Source organism: Phacochoerus africanus, chromosome 7 (assembly GCF_016906955.1).
Source record: "Phacochoerus africanus isolate WHEZ1 chromosome 7, ROS_Pafr_v1, whole genome shotgun sequence".
Classification (NCBI taxonomy): domain Eukaryota; kingdom Metazoa; phylum Chordata; class Mammalia; order Artiodactyla; family Suidae; genus Phacochoerus; species Phacochoerus africanus.
In genome coordinates this window covers 64,875,109-64,897,530 of record NC_062550.1, presented here as the reverse complement: position 1 = coordinate 64,897,530, position 22,422 = coordinate 64,875,109, and the positions used below count along the sequence as shown (strand labels likewise).

The 22,422-nt window shown below is 37.3% G+C and overlaps 2 protein-coding genes across 2 annotated transcripts; one reads left to right on the top strand and one right to left on the bottom strand.

The window, feature by feature from the left end:
* Positions 1-1,355: 1,355 nt before the first annotated feature.
* LOC125131796 (taste receptor type 2 member 20-like) lies at positions 1,356-2,324 on the bottom strand. The gene has a single exon (XM_047788561.1). It carries the CDS (start codon positions 2,322-2,324, stop codon positions 1,410-1,412), a length of 915 nt encoding a protein of 304 aa, XP_047644517.1. The 3' UTR covers positions 1,356-1,409.
* Positions 2,325-19,155: 16,831 nt separating this feature from the next.
* Positions 19,156-21,501, top strand: SMIM10L1 (small integral membrane protein 10 like 1). Its single transcript, XM_047787539.1, has one exon. It carries the CDS (start codon positions 19,346-19,348, stop codon positions 19,550-19,552), a length of 207 nt encoding a protein of 68 aa, XP_047643495.1. The 5' UTR covers positions 19,156-19,345; the 3' UTR covers positions 19,553-21,501.
* The last annotated feature ends 921 nt before the right edge of the window (positions 21,502-22,422 follow it).

Sequence of the window (22,422 nt, the reverse complement as noted above, 5' to 3'; positions counted from 1 at the left end):
GTCCATTTAGTGTTTAGAATATCATTTGGACGAACTCTTCCATTGACTAGCTTTTATGCTCTGCAAAGTCAGCAGGAAGCAGGATAAACATGATCCCCACATTATAGTACTTATACTCTGCTGGGGCAGACAAATGACTAAAAACAATGAATAAAGCATATGTGGAAATGATTCATTTTCAGGTTTAGATAACGTTGTTAAAATTTCACAATACTACAGATTAATATAGACATGTAAATTGAGTTCTTGAACAAAGTTATACATTTCTTCCTTATAATGAAAACTGTCATCAATAATATGTCCACACACTTTCTATTTCATCATTTTCCACAAGATTATAATAAAAGTTCTTAAAGACATCTTTATAATTATTACACAAATATCATAGATAGCACTTTAATACATGCAGAAAGATCATTGAGTTATGCACTATATCTTCTTACTATTTTTGCATTAGATGTATTTTTAAGATAGTGAAGATCTGAGTCATCTTCTCTGAAGTTTAAAAGAAATTTCTAGATAGCAAGAGGGAGGAGATGAATAGGAATTCAGAGGCCCAAAGCTGGTTTTATAGAAAACTGAGATCTGACATCAGATCTCAACTCAAAATAGGCCCCTTTTTTAAAAAACTGTAAGAAATTATTTTCCTAACTGCATGTGGAAATACGGCAATATTGAAAATGAGTCATGACTGTTATTTTCTTTCTCATCCTTATCGTAGAACTTGATTTTTTCTTATCTTTTTGCTTACTTATAAAAATCTGTTATTCCTCAGTACAGTTGATTGTACACATATTTAAATATTTATTCTAAATATGATTGTTATTCTTGAATTTTATTTTGGGCATATTTTCCTAACAAGAGCTCTAATTATTCTCTGTAAGAATTCATGAAGGAACAACATCTATCCCAAATATATACCCTTGATGTGGGATTTAGAATTGAATATCATTACCATCCAAAAGATTGGCATCTCCACAAAAAAATCTAAACATGCCATGGTACTCATTAGAGTGAGAAATAGTAATAATTTCCTGAGATCATCTATTATTTCTCACTTTTAAACTACATATAGATCATAAACTCTTCATTTGGACGATGATAACGAAATACATATGTGAAAAACACATTGCTTCATAATCCTAATGAATTCCACACAATATTTTGTAAAATTAGATTGCTTACCTGAAAAATATTGGTTAACGGTTTAGTGATCTTATCATCTTTAATTTTTCATAAATATATAAATATACATGTATACTCATTTTGTGATAAGCTTAGGTTAAAGACTTTTCTCAGTTAACCTTTGGAAATTACTCAATTATATGCACATTATAAAACAAGTAGAAGTTATAAAATGTTAAAATCACCATCAGTTTATTTTTCACTGGAAGACACAAGATGGCCCCTTATTTCCTTTCTTTCAGCCAGCACTTCAGTGGCCACAGAAAGGGCAGAAAGGCTTTTGTTAACTTCCTGTTTGCCCAAATCAGTATAAATGAGTGGACTGAAGGATGGAGGATTCCAAAGGCCTGCAAAAGCAAGAGGACCTGTTCGTTCTGCTGTCTCTTGGAACTCCAAACAGAACTAATTAAAGTCAGGAAGTAAATGGCAAATAGCAAAAGAAAGGAGATCACAGTTTGCATGGCTTTTATATGGACCTTGGTGCTGGGATTTTGGGATCCTTTGCCATTGCACTTCATCTTCTTGAGATGTTTCCACAGGGAAAAGATTAGCAGCAGAAAAGATATCAAGGACATAGTAAAGGGTATGAGATTTGCTAGAGTGATCAGAGTCACATGTGAAAGCTGTAAAATGTCCCTCAATTTGGTTTTCTGAGTGATGTTTCCTCCATATTCATTTCTCTGGATACTGTCTTTTAAGCTCACCACTGCAACTTGAAAAGCCAAGAAGAACGAAGCTCCCAGAAGTATCATGAAAAGTACATGCTTAACTCTCCTCTTTAGATGAAGAAAAACTAGGCTGGAGAAATTGGCTATCTTGAACAAATAAAATATGCTGAGGCTAGTAGCAAGCCAGATGTTATAATGGTTGCTTATTGCCCAGGCAATATGAACAATAATTCTCACTTTTAAACTACATAAAGCTGGATTAAGCACAGTTAAATACCAATTTATTAATATAATCCAGAGCAAACCAATTCTGGAGACCACCAGAGCAGTGAGAATTCCATCAGCTGAAGAGATCTTTTTTCTCTTGGCCCAGTCAATACAGTTCACCAGTGCTATGAAACCATTGGCAAAATTTCCGAGGACAAACTCTGTTATTACTATGATGGAAAAACTCAGTGTTAAAGTTTTCATGTTAAAAAAAAAAAATCCAAAAAATAAAAAATAAATAAAAAATAAAATAAAATAAAAAATCCAAGTGTGATATCACTGTTGTGACTCCTTTAGTACTCTGACTTTCAATTCTTTGTACAGCTGATTTCTGAATGTGCATGAAGTCCTTGTTTCTTTTAAATTCTGTGATCGGATGGCAAGCAGGAAAGCACCAGGATAAACTAATGGAAGAGTTCCATGCTGTCTTTACAAAAAACACTGGTATTCACTAATAGCTCAAACAGATTCCTCTTCAGACACTCTGTGTCCTTGCCAAGGAATGGATTACTTCATGACTGATGTTGAGGTGAAAGATGAATTCTCATTTGCCAGAATGCAAATAAAGACATATTGTTTTACAACTTTACTCCTATTGGAGCTGCATTTGAGATCTATGCCATAGCTTGTGGCAACTTGCAGCAACACAGGATCCTTAACCCACTGAGAGGCCAGGGATTGAACTCTCATCCTCATGGACACTATGTGGGTTCTTAACCCAATGAGCTGCAACCAGAACTCCAACAGATATTTTTGAAATGAAAAATAAGAGTCAAATAAGTATTCCATGTACAAAGGAAAATAGTGTGATGGGTTTTTTATTTTTCTATGTTAACACCAGAATATAGAAATAATATAAAAAACAGTATAAACTAATTTTGATTACAAAAAAATTCACACATAGTTTAAATACATCTAATTCTGGAGATAAATGTTGTAGGATAAAGTCACCCAAGGCAATCTGATATTTGAGCCAACCAATGCAGTTTATAAGGACTGTCAAACAATTCCCCAAGATTCCTATCATGAATTTTCCTAATTCTATCATCAGAAACAGATTCCCCCAAAAAACGGAAATACCTGAAGAAAGAGATATCCTAATCTCTAAGGATACAGTTAATAATTTGTTCCGCTTTGTTCCATATCTTGTGCAGTGTGGCACGTATGTGATACTTTACAGAAGAGTTTTAAACTAGAATTCCTTCAGACATGTGGTGGGCAAAAAAAAAAAAAATCTATATTAGCGTATAAAAGTTGTTGTTTAGGGAGTTCCTTTCATGGCTCAGAGGTTAACGAACCTGACTAGGATCCATGAGGATGAAAGTTCAATACCTGGCCTTGCTCAGTGAGTTAAGGATCCGGCATTGCTGTGAGCTATGGTGTAGGTCGCAGATGCACTCAGATCCTGCGTTACTCTGTCTGTGGCATAGGCTGGGGTTAGGGTTAGCTGTAGCTCTGATTCAAGCCCTAGGCTAGGAACTTCCATATGCTGTGGGTGTGGCCCTAAAAAGCAAAAAAAGAAAAAAAAAGGTTTTTTTTTCTATCAAAGACTTGTGCTAATACAAGCACTCTATAGTGTTATCTAGAGTGGTAATGATTGAAATGCTGAACTCCATTTGATTATCACGCACATGTGTGTAAGAACAACTTGCACGGATTTGCAATTTCTTTTTGCCATAAGGTTTAGGTCACTGGATCCAAATACCAGCTTTCCCTGAATTAATCTCAAACTCACAAAGGACAAGGAAAACCTGACAGTATAACTCATGATACAAAGGCTTACATGTGGATTTTCTCACTTGAGGCAAAACCAGAGAAAGTTACCAAAACCTAGAAAAATGATCATATGTCTTTTCAAGAGGATCCTGATGCAATTTAATTTTAAAAAAAATCAAAGCTAGAATTCACTGTGAAACATAAAAATCTCTAGAAGAGATAAGCAATTTCAGAACAAATGCACAGAGGTTAAGAGTAATTGCTTAGTACAATTGTTGGTGCTGATGTCTTGTTTTTAGGGAAAGGATTTTGTATCTATGATTTAAATATAAATTTTTGGATTTCCCTGGTGGTCTAGTGGTTAGGACTTGGTGCTTTCACCACTATGGCCCAGGTTCAATCCCTGCTCTGGGGTCTGAGATCCCACATAAAGCCACTGCATGTTGTGGCAGAAAAGAAAAGAAAAGAAAAGAAAAAGGGAAGGGAAGGGAAGGGAAGGGAAGGGAAGGGGAGGGGAGGGAAGGGGAGGGGAGGGGAGGGGAGGGGAGGGGAGGGAAGAGAAGAGAAAGGAAAGAAGATAGGGAGGGAAGGAGGAGGAAGGAAGGAAGGAAGGAAGGAAATAAATATAAATGTTCATTAGGAGAAGAGAAACCACAATCTAAATTAGTTATTCTTTCCCACTCTACCTTTCTACTCTGGTTGACCTAGTTAAAATGTCTAGTAACTCCTATTACATTCTTGAGGTAGGACAAAGGCTTCATGATGGTTTTTCTTGCCTTTTCCCTCTCCATGTACAATGTATTTAATGTGACCATGTTCCTAAGTGTCCAATATTTCTTTCACACTATTTAGGTTAGTGTAATTGAAGGAAGAGTTTTCATGGTTGGCAAGAGAAGAAAGCAGTGGAAAACAGAGGTGGATCTCTGAGTTTTAGAGTGTCTGAACATGGAAAGTTTGGGGCTGATTACTTCTGTGATTCTGAATGGCCAAGTTCATTATTCTTCTTGTTTTCTGAAGGGATAGATAGTGTCTGTGTTTTGAAATTGAGCCACTCTCCAATTCTCAGTCATATTTTGCTCATAATTCTCACAGCTGGTTACCTATCTTCATCTTTATGGCTCCTTGCACAGTTCCCTTAAAAGTTAGATTACCAATTGTTGAATTTCTTGGTGTTGACTGGATGTTAGCATGGTTAAGGGGCCACAACTAGTGAGATTAGAGATTCTGTAATAAGTTGTTTGAAATTGAAGAATATAACCAAATCTTCAGATTAATTTCTGTCATAGCAGTACAGTCAACTTGTATTACCAGTCATACAGTTGGTTCAATGTATAGAACTGAAGAAAGTCATGAACATGGTAAATATGCTCAGTCTGACTGACTTGATCTGCCAACTAATTGCAGTAGATGAACAGGTAAATATTCTGGAATTTAACCTGTCCTTTTCATAAAAAGTTTATATAAAGAACAGAAAACAAATTTTTGGATAATGCATAAATGCGATTTAGCTTGGATAGATATAATAATTTATAATGGTGATTCAGTGTATTCTGTATAAAAACATGTATTAATTTCCTATTGCTGCTCTAATAAATTATCACAAACTTAGTAGTTTAAATAACACAAATTTGTTGTTATATATAGTTCTAGATGTCAGAAGCCTGAAATGGGTCCCACTGGTCTAAAATCAAGGGTCACTTTGCTGTACAGCAGAAATGGGCACAAGATTTTAAGTCAACTACACTTTAATTAAAAAAATAAGTTTTTTAATTTAACTTGGATTTAATACTAAAATCTTGCATTCCTCTTTATTCAGTAAGAAATCTAATTACAGTGGTATCTCTTAGAATATGTATGTTGTTCCAGCTTAATATTATTTTTCTTAATTGCCTTTCTTTTTTCTGCTTTCTGAACATTTCATTATTGTTAAACATAACACATACAGAATATAAGAAAACACAATGCACAGTAATCCAAAAATTTATAATATTTTTATAATTATCATTTTACATTTTAGTCAAAAATAGAATTTTGCCAGTATCTATACATTCTCCATATATTCCTTTCTATTGATACCATTTCTCTTCCCTATCCACTCTTCCAACTACCCCAATTGTTGCAATAATCACTAATTTGTTTCACTTCTGAGCTTTACCACTAACATAATGAATTTCAAAAACTATATAGTTTACCTATTTTAACTTAATAGGATGGGAATTTTACTGAATTTTTATTTATTTATTTTTAATCCACACCTACAGCATATGGAAGTTCCCAGGCTAGGAGTCGAATCAGGGCTGTGGCTGTGGCCTAAACCATAAGCATGACAACATGGGACCTGAGCTGCATTTGTGACCTACGATGCAGCTTGCAGCAACACCAGATACTTAACACACTGAGTGAAGCCAGGGATCAAACCCACATCCTCACTGGGACAATATCAGGTTCTTAACCTACTGAGCCACAAGAGAAACTCCTATTGAATTTTTTAATCTTGATATTTCCTCTAAAATTTTATATGCATGATTATCTATATAGCTCTAATTTGTTAATTTTATTATACAGATTTTATTGAAATCATGTAGCTCTAGTTTATTCATTTTCATTGCTGTATAATATTATATTATGCCAGTATTCTATTATATTTATTTTATCAGTGATGGAAATTCAGATGATATCCCATTTCTAGCTGTTAGGAACAATAGTGATGAACATTCCTGTATACAAATCCTGGTGCACAGGTACAAAGATTCTCTAAAGTATAAAATCATAGGTCTTAGAATATTCATCTTCACCTTAATCAAATAGTGTTATGTTACTGGCCAAAACAGTCGTACTACTTTTTGTTTTGTTTTTTGTTTGGTTGGTTGATTTTGTTGGTGGATTAGAACAATAGGCATTTATTCTTTTATAGTTCTGGAGGGTAGAATCTGAGATCAAGGTGTTGGCAGGGCTCTGCTCCCTCCAAAGGTGCTAGGGAAAGATCTATCCAGGCATCTCCCCCAGCTTCTGGGGCCCCAGACAGTCTTTGGCTTGTGGCAGTGTAACTCCAGTTTTCATATGGTTTTTCCCCTCATCTTCTCACACAGCTCTCCCTCTGCATGTGTCTGCTCAAATTTCCCCTTTTTGTAAGGACACCAATCATATTGGATTAGGGTCTACTCTCATGATTCCATTCTCACTTGATTACCTCTATGAAGAAAGGGATCTCCTAATAATGTCACATTCTGCGGTACTGAGATGTCTTAGTATGGTTGGATGGCTATAGTAGAATACTATTGTTTGGGTGGCTTCTCACCATCTGGAGGCTGAATAGTCCAAAAATCAAGGTGCCAGCTTATCCTGTAGTCTGGCAAGGGCCAGATTCCTGGTTCACAGATGGTGCCTTCTGTGTCTTCATGTGGTAGAAGAGGTGAGTGTTTTCTGGTGTCTTATTATTATTATTATTATTCATATATTTATTTGGTCATGCTTGTAGCATGCAGAAGTTCCTAGATCAGGGATCAAACTCATGCTACATGACCTGAGCCACAGAGGTAACAATGCCAAATCCTTAACCACTAGGTCACTAAGGAACTCCTGGTAGTCTTTTTATAAGGGCACTAATCCCATTTACAAGGGATCCACCCTCATACCTAAATTGTCTCATAACAATTTAGGAGACAATACAATCAATTGAGGGTTAGGATTTCAACATATGAATTTTGGACAGACACAGATATTCAGTCTATAGTGGAGACTGTAGGCTTCAACATATCTGTTTTGGGAACATAATACAATCTCTAATGGCCCAAAGACTATTGAGGTCCTTTCCTTTCTTTTTTTCTTTTTTTTTTTTCATTTTTTAAAGTCTTATTGAAGTATAGTTGACTTACAATGTTGTGATAATTTCTGCTGTACAACAAATCAATTCAGTTATACACATCTACATAGCCATTATTTTTCAGATTCTTTTCCCATATAGGTTATTGTAGAATATTGGGTAGAGTTCTCTATGCTATACAACAAGTCCCTGCTGACCATCCATCCCATATACACTAGTGTGCTTTATAATCCTATGAGTGGTGTAGGAGATTTCCACTGCTGCATAGTCTTTCCAAAGTTTGTAATGTCACACTAATTTTTATACTTTTATATTTGTATAAAATATCATTAGACATAACATTTTATAATCCTTTTCCTATTCTAATTTCAAATTCAATTTCAGTTTAAAGTTATTCTTTTTCCTTTCTATGAGTGTGATTTCATATACATTTATTCATATTCATTATATAGTATCTATATTAATATCCCATCAATATATTCTTATAATCTTTCTTCAACTCTCAAATACTCTTGGTTACTAGTAAGTGTTATTATGCAGGAATATTTCTTTAGTCAAAACACTCTGAGAAAATATATTAGTTCATGGCATACTGCAAAGGAAACTTCAGCACTTTTTAATGATACCTAAAAGGACCCAATGAAAGAAATGCTGAAATTGAAAAGGAACCTATAATGTCTTCTATGGGTATTTTCCCATAGAATACAGAAAGTTAAAAGAACTTTAAAGAATTCTGTACATGAAACTAAAGATTTTGCTTTTCTCAGAGAGAATATATCAATATCCAACAGTAATCCCAAGGCAATCTGTCTCAGATTGCTGTTTCCAAAAATCATAATGTACAAGTGGCCCAAGGGAAAGACAGTTGAAATCACCTGAAAAATATCATAACCCGATACCTCTGTACCTGAAGAAAGATTCAACGTACCGCTCAAGTGGGAAAATAATAAATTATGAAGAGGAGGAGAAGGTTATCATCATTTCCATGACCTTTGCATGGGCCTCTGTGCCAGAGTCCCTCAAGCCATTCAGATTGAGTTGCAAATTCAACTGGTATGTTTCACCAAAGAAACAAATAAAAGCAGCTAAGAGGCTGAGGAGAGAAAAAGGGGATTATACAGGTCAAGCTAAGAAAAATATAGCTTGTGGGATCTCCCATTTTGGCACAACACAATAGAAATAAAAATAAACAAATAGGACCTAATCAAACTTACAAGCTTTTGCACAGCAAAGGAAACCATAAAAAACATGAAAAGACAACCTGTAGAATGGGAGAAAATAGTTGCAAATGATGCAACTGACAAGGGCTTAATCTCCAAAATACACAAACAACTCATACAACTCAACAGCAAAAAAACAATCCAAATGAAATATGAGGAGAAGACCTAAATAGACATTTCTCCAAAGAAGATATATAGATAAACAGTAGGCACATGAAGAAATGCTCAACTTCACTAAGTATTACAGATAGGCAAATCAAAACTACTATGATGTACCACTTCACACCAGTCAGAATGGCCATCATTAATAAATCTACAAATAGCAAATGCTGGAGAGAGTATGGAGAAAAGGGAACTCTCCTTCACTGTTGGTAAGAATGTAAATTGGTACAACCACTATGGAAAACAGTATTTCTCAGAAAACTAAGAAGAGAAATACCATATGATCCAGCAATCCCACTCCTTGGCATATATCTGAACAAAACTACAATTCAAAAAGATACATGCACCCCTATGTTCACAGGAGCACTATGACAAAGCAAAGACATGGTAACAACCTAAATGTCTATCAACAGATGAATGGATCAAGATGTGGTACATATATATAATGGAATACTACTCAGTCATAAAAAGAACAAAATAATGCCATTTGCATTATTGCAATATTCTGTGACAACCTACATGAGAATAGATACAGCAGAAATTGGCACAACATTGTACATCAAGGATCCTTTTTTTTTTTTTTTTTTTTTGCTTTTTAGGGCTGCACCCGTGGCATATGGAGGTTCCCAGGCTAGGGGTCCAATTGGAGCTAGAGCTGCCGGCCTACACTATAGCCACAGCAACACCAGATCCAAGCCACGTCTGCAAGCTACACCACAGCTCACAGCAACACCAGATCATTAACCCACTGAGCAAGGCCAAGGATCGAACCCACAACCTCATGGTTCCTAGTAAGATTCATTTCCACTGTGCCACAATGGCAACTCCAAGGATACTTTAATTAAAAAAGTTTTTGTCAAGATTGTATACATGTATGTGTGACTGGATCACCTTGCTGTTAAGTAGAAAATTGACAGAACACTGTAAACCAGCTTTAATGAAAAAATGAAAATCATTACACAAAATTTTTTTGTCAAAATAAAAAATAAATAAATAAAATGTTACCTTCAATAACTGAGTCAGGCCATGTTATCAAGTTCATGACCTTACTGGAAGTGGTTGATAAGAACAAAAAATGGAATGCCAGGGTTGTTATCCAAAGCATTTATGAAGGTATTATATGACCAAATGAGAAATAAATGAACTGATTGACTGGCAAATACAAAAGGAAGAAAGAGTTCAGAAACTGGTTTCCATAAAGTTGTAAAATCTCATAGCTCTTAGGTCTGAAATAATAATAAATGAAATTGAAGAAAAATCCCTAACAAAGGCCCATTAAGACTTTTCAAATGCAGTGATTATTCCTGATAGCAAAGTCCAGACCAAGAGGGTAAGCTTCTAACATTAATTCCATTGATTGGGATGCCTTCTAAGTAGCTGCCATTAAAATGGATGAGTCATAAAATAAGTAGCTAATTAGTTTTTCAGTTAATTAATTGAGGAAGACATTTACTTTTGGATAAGACAAATCTTTGTGGACATCTTTATGTGGAATATGGAATGGAGTGGAAGCAAATTTTTGCAGTAATTGTGTTTGTCAAATAAACCATGAATGTGACTTAATAAAATCTGTGATATTTAAATGACTTTCTGGTTTCCAAATGTGTATTATCAGGATATAGCTTGAAATCTGTACCTTCTTCAGTAGAGTATCCTCTCCAACAGCCACTTCAGATGTAGCCAAGAAGCATAACAAGGAACATCCAGAAGGTGGAGCCAGGAGCTACAGAGGATAGATTTTCTCTGAAAAGCCAGTGCAAGGAATTGCACAGTGCCTACCCAGGAGGGTTTTTCACTGCAATAGACAGTTGGCAGCTGCATATCTCCTATTCTTCTCTTTGCCACATGAGAGGAGTTTGATTTTTTCCAGGATTCTGCCATAATCACCCATTTTATATTTGGAGGTGGCGAATGGAAGAGGGCATCTTCTTTTGTTTTTATGTTCATTTATCACCAGACTATGACAAACTGTAAACAGAAGGAATGAAGGGAATTACTGATCACCCCCAAATCCTCAATTTTAGGCTGATATAACTTAAGTATAGAACATTGGATTGTGTCCCCAGGAAGGTGTGTATGTTGGGCGGGGGGGGAGTGTACTTTAAGAACAGACATGAAAACTATGGCAGATATAGCGAAGTACCAAAATCTTTATTTTCTACTTCTTTCTAAGCACACATGAGACATGTCCCCAGCCTCCTTTGCAGTTAGGTGTGATCAAATGACTGAGCTCTAGCCACTGAAGTATGAGAAGAAGTGATGTGTGTAAATCTCATGCCTAGCCCATAAATACTTTTCCACCCCAAATACACACACACACACACACACACACACACACACACACACCTACACCTGTAGTGGAGAACAACTCCTGGGCAACCCAGCAAAAAGTGTTGGAATGTCAGCAGGATGGTGACATGGAGGGCCTGCATTTCCCTTCTCCCACAAACACACCAAATATGTAAGTACACATGAGTCAATTCCCTCTATTAGAAATCCAGACTAATTGAGTAACTCCTACATATCAGGAGACTGAGAAAATGCCCACAATGAAACAGGTAGGAAAGTCTGAGATACTCTCACCATAAATCTCACCCCTGGTACAGCACCTTACAATCAGGAAGGAACCCCCAACCCCTAGTTTCTTCCTGAGGAGCAAAAGGCTTATACCACACATAAAATGTCTAAACTCTTAAGGCTGCCACCTAACAATTAAGCCCCAAGTGACCTATCTCTGACAGCCAAGGTGGCTTGCCTTGATTCTCAAAGGACTATAGCAGACAAGCAGCAGCTGTTACAGGCATGCAAGCACTCCCCATGGCAATCCCTCCCCTCCCCTGGCCTCAGTGCAGAAAGAGCAGATAAAAACACCCACTTCCAAATTTCTCCCTAGAAGAAATCTGACTGCATATTTTCCCAGCTGGTGCCTAAGGATCTGGTTTCTAATCAGCCTGCATGTTGTGGCTGCCTGGGATCATCCTGGGAACCTCATAGTGCTGCTGAGCACATCACCCAGTCTCCTCCCAAATCATTTCAACAATAAAACCAACTTCCAGCTTTTCACTAGAAGAAACATGTCCACACAGCTAGCACTCAAACTATCAAGGCTGTCACCCAAGCAACTGGCTCCCAAGTCACCTAGTTCTGATGCTGATAGGATTTGGCACTCATATGTCCCAGAAACCACACAAAACAAAGAGAGACAGTTCCATCTGGTACACAAGCACTCTCAGGAACCATCCTCCCCACTTAACCACAGAATGAGTCGGCAAAAACAGGTACCTTCCTAGGGGACAGAGGGCATACCTAATGTCTTAAATTTCCCAGCTGCTGCCTAAAGGTAAGGCTTCCAATTACTCTGCATCAGAGAGCTGAAAGGGGAAGTATTTAGTGGTCTTCTGGGAGCCTGAACAGGTGTATAGGCATTTCCTATACCTTTGGGACCCTCATACCCTCATCTAGTAGGAGCCACTAAAAGCAAAGACATGAGAATGGATAATCCCAACGGTTTGAATGGAAACAAGAAACTTGGGCTGGGTTGATCAATGAGTTTCCTTACCAACTATGCATTAAAAGAGTCTCTGAAGGAAAAGAGATAGACAGGGACAGAAAGTCTATCCAAAGAAATAAAGGCTGAAAATGTCCCTAGCCTGGGGGAAGTAACAGACATCCAGATACAGGAAAGTCCAAGAAAGTGCCAAATAAGATGAGTCTATAAGAAACTCACACTGAAACACATTATAATTAGGAGTTCCCATCGTGGCACAGTGGAAACTAATCTGACTAGAAACCATGAGGTTGTGGGTTCTATCCCTGTCCTTGCTCAGTGGGTTAAGGATTCGGCATTGCCATGAGCTGTGGTATAGGTCGCAAACAAGGCTTGGATCCAGTGTTGCTGTGCCTCTGGTATAGGCCGGCAGTTACAGCTCCGATTCGACCCCTAGCTGGGAACCTCCATATGCCATGGGTGCAGCCCTAAAAAGACCAAAAAAAAAAAAAAAAAGAAACACATTATAATTAAATTGTGTAAAGTTAAAGACAAGGAAAGAGTCTTAAAATCAGCAAGAGATAAACAACTTATGAACAAGGGAACCCCATAAGACAGTCAGCAGATTTATCAGCAGAAACTACAGATGGAAGGGAATGGCATTAAATACTCAAAATGCTAGAACAAAGAAAAACCCTGCCAACCAAAACACTTCACTCAGAAAAAAAAAAAATCTGTAACTATGTATGGTGTAGATGTTAACTAGACCGATTGTGGTGATTACTTCATGTTATATATGTATATCCATCATATCATTATGTTATATACCTGAAATTAATATAAAGTTATATATCAATTATATCTCAATTTTTAAAATTTTTAATAAAAAAGAATACCTAGCAAAGTTGTCCTTGACAGAGAGATAAAGAACTCTCTAGACAAGCAAAAGCTGAAGGACTTCATCCCCACTAGTTCAGCCTTACAAGAAATGTCAAAAGGACATCTTTAAGCTGCAACAAAAAGAAGCTAATTAGTAACAGGAAAATATATGAAAGTATGTCTCACTGGTAAAGGTCTCTCTGTCTCTCTCTCACACGTGTGTGTGTGTGTGTGTGTATGTGTTGTGTATGGTTAAATTCAGAAAATTGTAATGTTATAATGGTGGTGGGTAAATCAAACTATAAATTCAGTATGAATGTTAAAAGAAAGAGGTATTAAATGTAACTATAAATACAGTAATTTGTTAATGGATACACAAACTAAAAAGATGTAACTTGTGTCATCAAAAACATAAAACATGGGGTATGGAAAGTAAAATTGTAGAATTTAAGTATGATTTTAAAGTTAATTGTTATCACCTTAAAATAGGCTGTTAAAAATATGTTTCATGTAAGCCTGGCAACCACAAAGCAGTATATTATCTATTGATAACCTATATAATAGTAGGGGAGGGACTTCAATACCCAATTTCAATAATGGACAGATTATACCAACAGAAAATCAGTAACGACACAATGGACTTATACTATATGTTGGTCAGAGGGACTTAGCAGACATTTATAGGACATTCTACCCAACAAGAGCAGAATACACATTCTTCTCAAGTACACATGGAACATTTTCCATGATAGATCATGTTAGGCCACAAAACAATTCTTAGCAATAAAAGGAAAACTGGAAAATTCACAAATGAAGGAAGACTAAACAACATGCTCCTGAACAATCAATGGATCAAAAAGGAAATCAAAAAATATCTTAAGACAAATAAAAGCAGAAACACAATATATCAGAGAGTTCCTATTTTGGCGCAGTGGAAACAAATCCAACTAGGAACCATGAGCCTGCAGGTTTGATCCCTGACCTCGCTCAGTGGGTTAAGGATCCAGCATTGCCATTAGCTGTGGTGTATAGTCTGCAGACACAGCTCAGATCTGGCATTGCTGTGGCTGTGGTTTAGGCTGGCAGCTACAGCTCCGATTCAAGCCCTGGCCTGGGAATATCCATATGTCACTGGTGTGGCCCTAAAAAACAAAAAAACAAACAAACAAAAAAAAGAAACACAATACATCAGAACTTGATGCAACAAAAACAGTTCTAAAAGAGAAGTTCATACCAATAAATTCCTACATAAAGAAAAAAAGTTATCAGAGTTCCCGTCATGGCTCAGTAGTTAGCGAACGCGACTAGCATCCACGAGGACGCAGGTTCGATTCCTGGCCTCACTCAGTGGGTTAAGGATCCAGCGTTGCCATGAGCTGTGGTGTAGGTCGCAGTCATGGCTCAGATCCAGCATTGCTGTGGCTCTGGCATAGGCCAGTGGCTACAGTTCTGACTGGCCCCTAGCCTGGGAACCTCCATGCCCTAAAAGACAAAAAGACCAAAATAAGAAAAAAGAAAAAAGTTATCAAACAACCTAATATACCTTAAGGAACTAGGAAAAGGAAAACAAACTAAATCCAGAGTAAGTAGATTAAGGGAAACAATAAAGATAAGAACAAAAACTAAAATAAAAATTATAAAGAAAATAGAAAAGCGCAATAAAATTAATACTTGATTTTTAGAAAAGATAAACAAAATTGACATTTTCTTAGACTAAGAAAAAGAAGAGAGACTAAAATAAGTAAAATTATAAATGAAAAAGAAAACATTAGCTCTGAAACACAAAAATACCAAGGATCATAAGAAACTACTATGAACAATTATATGCCAACAAATTAGACAACTCTGAAGAAATCAATAAATTCAGAGAAATATACACTCCATCAAGACTGAATCAGAGTTTCCATTGTGGCTCAGTAGGTTAAGAACCCAATACAGTGTCCATGAGAATATGTGTTCAACCCCTGGCTTCGCTCAATGGGCTAAGGATCTGATGTTGCCACAGCTGTGGTGTAGGCCTGTAGCTGCAGCTTCAATTTGACCCCTAGCCTGGGAACTTCCATATGCCACAGGTATAGCCCTAAAAAGAAAAAAAACAAAAATGAACATGAAGAACATCTAAACAAACCAATTACTAGTATCTGTAATCAAAAACCTCAAAACAAACAAAAGTCCAGGTCCAATTGGTTTCACTGGTGAATTATACCAAATATTCAAAGAAGAATTAATACCAATCCTTCGCAAACCCTTCCAAAACACAGAAGAGGAGGAAACACTTCCAATGTTCATTTTAAGAGATGACCATTACCTTGATAGCAAAGTTAGACAAGAACACTACTGGAAAAGAAAATTACAGGTCAATGTCCCTGTTCACAGGTCATTTGAACATGAATGAAAAATCCTCAACAAAACATTAGCAAACTAAATTCAACAGCACATTAAAAGGATTATACATCATGATTAAGTGTGATTTATTCCTCAGATGAAAGGAAGGTTCAGTAATACACTGCATTAACACAATGGAAGGTAAAAAAAAAATCATATGATCATCTCAGTAGATGCAGAAAGTGATTTGACAAAATCCAACATCTATTGATGGTAAACTCGCAACAAACTGGATATAGAGGGAATACATCTCAACTTTATATGACAAGCCCACAGTTTTTCAATGGTGAAAAGCTAAAAGCTTTTCTTCTAACATCAGAAACAAAACAATGATGCCCAATCTCACTTTTATTCAGCACAGTAATGAAAGTCAGCCATAACAATTAGGCAAAATAAAAAATAAAAATCATCCAAATTGAAAAGGAAAAGGTAAAACTGTCTTTATTTGCAGATAGCATGATATTAAATGCAAAAAAAAAAAACCCTAAAAATCCCACCAAAAAAAAGCCCTACTAGAATTAAGAAATTCAGTAAACTTGCAAAGATACAAAATTAATGTCCAAAAATCAGTTGCATTTCTATACAATAAGCAATGAACTATCAGAAAGAAAAAAGTAAGAAAACAATCCCATTTATCACTGCATCAAAAAGAATACCTAAGAATATATTTAATGGGGTTAAAAAAAGCTGTACACTGAAAACTGCAAAACATTGATAAAAGAAATTTAACAAGACATTGATAAAAGAAATCGAATAAAATGAAGATATATGTAAGTTGAAAGCTATTCCACACTCATGGATTGGAAGAATTATATTGTTAAAATGTCTATATCATTACAAGAGATCTATAGGTTGAATGCAATCTTAAAATAGAATTTTTCACATAAATAGAAAAAAATCTTAAATTTTCTATGGAACCACAAAAGGCCCTGAACAAAGCAATCCTGAAAAAGAAGAACAAAGCTGGGAGTATTACAAATCCTGATTTCAAACTATAGCACAAGCTGTAATCATCAGAGCAAATGGTATTGTCATAAAAAGACACATAGTTCAATGGAATCGAATAGAAAGCCTAGAAATAAACATAAACATATACACTCAACTAATTGGTCAATATTAGAACAATATTGGCAAATTCTTTTTAAAAAGGAGTTGATAATTTGCCAATAAGGTACTTTGAAGATCTGCTGCAGCTCACCTTAAAACTTTTTCAGGGGAGTTCCCGTCGTGGCGCAGTGGTTAACGAATCCGACTAGGAACCACAAGGTTGCAGGTTCGGTCCCTGCCCTTGCTCAGTGGGTTAACGATCCGGTGTTGCCGTGAGCTGTGGTGTAGGTTGCAGACGCAGCTCGGATCCTGCGTTGCTGTGGCTCTGGCGTAGGCTGGTGGCTACAGCTCCGATTCAACCCCTAGCCTGGGAACCTCCATATGCCGTGGGAGCGGCCCAAGAAATAGCAACAATAACAACAAAAAAGACAAAAAAAAAAAACTTTTTCAAAGCATCATTAAACTAAAGCCAAGAGAAAGTATTAAATTGGGAACACAGGGTTAACAATAGAAGGTTAAGAAAGACTAGGAAAGGAAGGTCAAGTTAAAGGGTTAATAAGTATCGTCTAGAGAAATAGTTTAAGACATGTTCCTGCTGAAAACTTACTTACATGTGCCTACTTGGCAAAGAGTGTGGATGGGTCACTTAAGTCCTAAGATCACGGGACAAAATAAAAACCACAACCATGTAAAATACTGGTCTTGTCCCACACTCCACTGCCAGTTTCACTTGATAGAAATCTTTTGTCAGCTCTACAGCATTAATGAGTAGGAGCTGGAGATCTGTGATTGCTCTTCTTTGAGTAGTCCTTTCCAAATGGAACAGGACATCAACCTAGCCATGTTGGAAGTAAAGGGCTGCTTCACTTCCAAACTAGAAAACAGGGTCTTCATGGAGTTAACCAGAGCTGAAAGGGGCATGGGGGTGTGCAGAAGAACCCTGGAAAAGAATGAGTCCACGGTGTTATGGAGTTAGAAATGGAAGACCCAAGGACTTAATGACTTCTGGGACACAATACCTCTAATAGTCTTTCAATTTTCAGAAAGGGTAAATTGTACTTCTACATTGGCACTATACACCTCCTGGTTTTCAGAGTTGTCATTCATTTTACACTACTCTTCAGTCTCTATATCTGTATCTTAGAAGTTGTCTTAGGTAACAGGTAATCAGTTCCTCTAAGTGCTGTCTAGTCGCTGAGTTAGTATTGACACAGCAAAGTAGCAAAAGAAATTCTAGCTGAGGATACTTGAGTTTTACAAATCACACAATGCATGTTATTTGTACCAATCTTAGCAAAAGAAATTCTAGCTGAGGTTACGTGAGTTTTACAAATCACACAATGCATGTTATTTGTACCAATCTTATCATGAGTATGATGTACAGAAAGAGAAGTCTTCTGGAACACATTAATTGTGCTTTGAATATTTACAATTATTCAATGAAGGGTGAGATGTGGGATATTTCAACAATGCTTTTCAGAACTAGACTGAGCTGAAGGTTATGATCAGGGTCACATTTCTAAATAACTCATGAAAGTAGAGGTTGTTTATAAGGAAAAAATACAGTGCTTACTAGTTTAAGAGATTACAGAGGATAATGAAGTGGGCATTATTTGAACACCAGAAAAATATGTGGTTAAGAACCATCCAGTATGATGTTACCCTAAGCCTATTCAGGGTTTGGGAGTAAAGGTAAGTAGTATTCCAAGCATTAGGGCCCAGCCACATATTTTATAGGTGCATCTTCATGCAGAAATGATACAAGCCTCCATACCTAAAGGACTCTTCATAGGTTTACACGGGCAGGAATTTGATACTGTATATAACATGTACTGAAAAAAGTATATACGTGTATATGTGTATTTGCTTAAATATGTAATTTCTGACACTTGCAATTGAAATAGTCGTTATAATAAACCCACCGCCCGATATTGTGATCCTTTTACGTTATAGTATGTTCTGAATACAAAACCTTTGTGCCCAAACTTGTATACGATCATCTTGCCCTGATATTAAAGTTAATGTTATTAAATCAAAAGGGTAAGATTTCTGGTTAGCAGCCCAAATCACAAAGCAGTCAAACCTGAGTTTTAACGTAGGCTTTGGACTGTACCCTACGGAAAATTACAGAATTCTACTTCTTTTTTTTTTTTTTTACTTTAAAGTGAAAAGAGTATCACTGAGTATCACAAAGAGGCTGTTTGTATCTGCTATAAAAAATAACTGTATGGCATATATATGAATAACCCCTCGGACCTACCAACAGTTAAACTCTAAATGCGGAATATCATTTTAAGCAGCAGACAGGAAGGGGCGGAGCGCCAGCGGCTGCCCCCGGTCTCGGCGCCGCTCGGGACGTCGCAGCGGCTGCATGAGGAGCGAGAGTGAGCCAAGCGGCCTCTTAGCCCCTGGCGCCTCGTGATCAAGGCCGTCAGTCGGGGGTTCTCGGGTGGGCGATCACCCTCGGCTCCAGGCACAGCACCGGGCGAGCGGCGATAACCGGTCCATGGCTGCTACGTCGGCTCCGTCATCCTTGGCCCTGAGGGGCCCGACCCAGGCCGCGGCCCCCAGCTCGTACGGCGTCTTCTGCAAGGGGCTCTCCCGCACCCTGCTTGCCTTCTTCGAGCTGGCCTGGCAGCTGCGCATGAACTTCCCCTACTTCTACATCGCGGGCTCCGTGGTCCTCAACATCCGCTTGCAGGTACACTTCTAGAGCCCTGAGTAAGCAGCCAGTACCACCGGCCTGCATGATGGCCGACTCCCAGGCGCCTCCGCGGCGCGGTGGAGCTGAGGGCGAGGAGCCCCGGTATCTCGCGAGAGTGCCTGGCCACGGTCGGGGCTGCGCTCTCCGCTCTCAGCCCGTCTCCCTAACTGCGTCTGCCTCCAAAGCGCTGGCGAAACGAGGAAGAGGTACGCGACTCCAGGAATAGAAAACTTCAGTTAAGACCCACGACGGTGTTTAAGAAGCTGTGCGTCTTTAAAACAAACGAGACAAGCAAGATGCGTTATAAAAAGGGAAGGCTACTAAGAGACTGGATTATAAACAGGACATTGAATGACTTACAAGCTTAAGATTTTAAGACTATAACGTGCAGGCATAGGTTTTCTTTATCCCACAAAAGAAAACATATCATCAGAAACTTTCAGTGAGGGAGTTTCCTGGTTGACTAGTGGTTAGGATTTGCTGCTTTCACCGCTCCTGTGGCTGGAGTTCAATCCCTGGTCCTAGAACCGAGATCCTACATCAAACCCTGCAAGCTGTGGCCAAAAAGAAAAGATACTTTTATTAAAACAACAACAAAACAAACTGTACAGGAAATGCATCCTTCAGATACCAAACAATGTAAAGTGCAGCAAGATTTGGATCAGAGGGTTGGAGTGTAAGAAAGTGGCCTCCATTTCAATGTCCCTATAAGTAGCATGCAGTTCAAAGACCTTGGAGCCAAAGAGAAGGAAATCCAGGCATAGCACAAAGCTTGGCGATTTATTGAATAGCATTTAAATAATGTAAATGCTATTTATGTTCTTCATCTTTTTAAAAGGATACTTAATTATGGTTACAAAGTTGAATGCAAGTGTTGTCAGCCTTAATGGTGTAAAAGCAGTTTCCAGTGAGGATGGAGGGAGAAGGTACATGGAATGGTGGTGGAGTCCTTATAAAATGGAAAGTTGGGAGATACAGTCTGTTGTTGATGGGGAAGAGGGCATTTTATTAATTAAACAGTAGCCATGAAGTTGCTAAAATATAATTATGAAAGAGGAAAAGAGAGGGAAACAGCATGAAGTCAACAAGAAATGCCTAAAGATGACAGTTCTGGTGGTATGTCTCAAAAAGAAAAACATACATTACCTGATGTGTTTGAATACAGAGTCAAGAGATTTTTGGTATTTAGAGAGGCTGGAGATAATTTAGTTGTCTGTAGATTTTTTTAAATTAGGCACAAAGCTGAGTAGTTATGAATCCCCAGAAAACATAAGATGTTGTTTAAAAACTATTCTGCATAATTCAACTGTGATTAGTATTAGTTATATAACATCAGTCATAATTATGTAAATGCTGAAAATATAATGTAACATTATTAGGTAACATTGGGGAGATTGGAGAGGAGATGTATGCATAATGAGGGAGAATCAATCAAGATCTAATCAGAAAAGTTGATAAAAAGGCAATATAAACATGTTACTTAGAAAAAAGTACAATAAGGACCACCTAAGAGTTAAAAGTGATTGTCTCTGGAGAAAGAAAATCAGGGATGGGCAGAGAAAAGGTGGAGGATTGCTGTTTTCCATTACCAGTCTAACAGTATTATTTGATTTTTCTTATCCTTCTATATATTTTCTTTGATTAAAAAATAATTTGAATTTCATTTTTAAAAGTCCTCCAGGTAATTGAAATGTACACCAGTGGTTAAGAGCACCAGAGTAAAAGTTTTTAAATCAGACAGATGTCTGTTAAAATGCAAACAAATTTTGTGGAGGCCATTGATCTTGTCTAAACTTCAGTTTCCTCAGTTCTATCAAATGAGAGTAAAAATACTCATCTTGAAAAATCAGCCTGAGAATTAAAAATAAGCCTGACTTAGTGCTTGATGTATACACAATAAACAGTGTTTGTCATTACAGCATATCTCATTAACGTGTGAATAAAACTTAAAATTCTCATTTGGAGTGCCTGCTTTTCCAGTGGAGGGTTTTAGTCCTGAAGGAGATTTGTAGCGTCCTGACCCTGTCTTTGTGGAGAAGATCCTCCAGGAAGATACCAGGGGAGACATTTGGGCTGAAAGGGGCAGTTATTTGCCAGGGTAGAGATTTAAACTGTAGGGTTCTATATTCTGTTAGTTGTATCCAACAAACAAGTATATTCAGGGTTGTAAAATAAGTCCCCCCTCCAGTACCATATCTGGCTTTGGGTAAATTGTTCTTCCTGCCCTTCTTTCCTTGTCTCCAGCCAAACTAGAGCACTTTAACTTCCTCTGCGTTTTTTTTTCTTTGTCTTTCTTTTTTTTTTTTTTTGTCTATGGTTATTCTACCTGTGTTTTAAGTAAACTTAGACATTAATTTTTCCATTAAGTTTTTCCCAGTGCTGAGATTACAGATTAGACTTCATTTTTAATCAGTCTAGGGGCTGTGTTATTATCAACCTATGCCATTTTCAGAGGCTGCCTTATTTGTGCCTAATTGTACGTTAACTATCAAATGTGTTAAAAAAGAAAAATCCAAGAAGACAGTTTCCCTGGACTATAATCTCTCCCCTTGGTAATTACAGATTGCTGTGAAAGTGCAGTAATTGAAACATTTTAGTCTAAAATATTAGAGGAGCTCAGCGGAAACGAATCTGATTAGTATCCATGAGGACTCAGGTTCGATCCCTGGCCTCATTCAGTGGGTAAAGGATCTGGCATTGCCATGAGCTGTGGTGTAGGTCGAAGACTTGGCTTGGATCTGGTGTTGCTGTGGCTGTGGCCTAGGCTGGAGGCTACAGCTCTGATTGGACCCCTAGCCTGGGAACCTCCATATGCCATGTGTGCGGCCCTAAAAACACAAAAAAGAAAAAAATTAAATATCGGAAATGTAACTTGATAA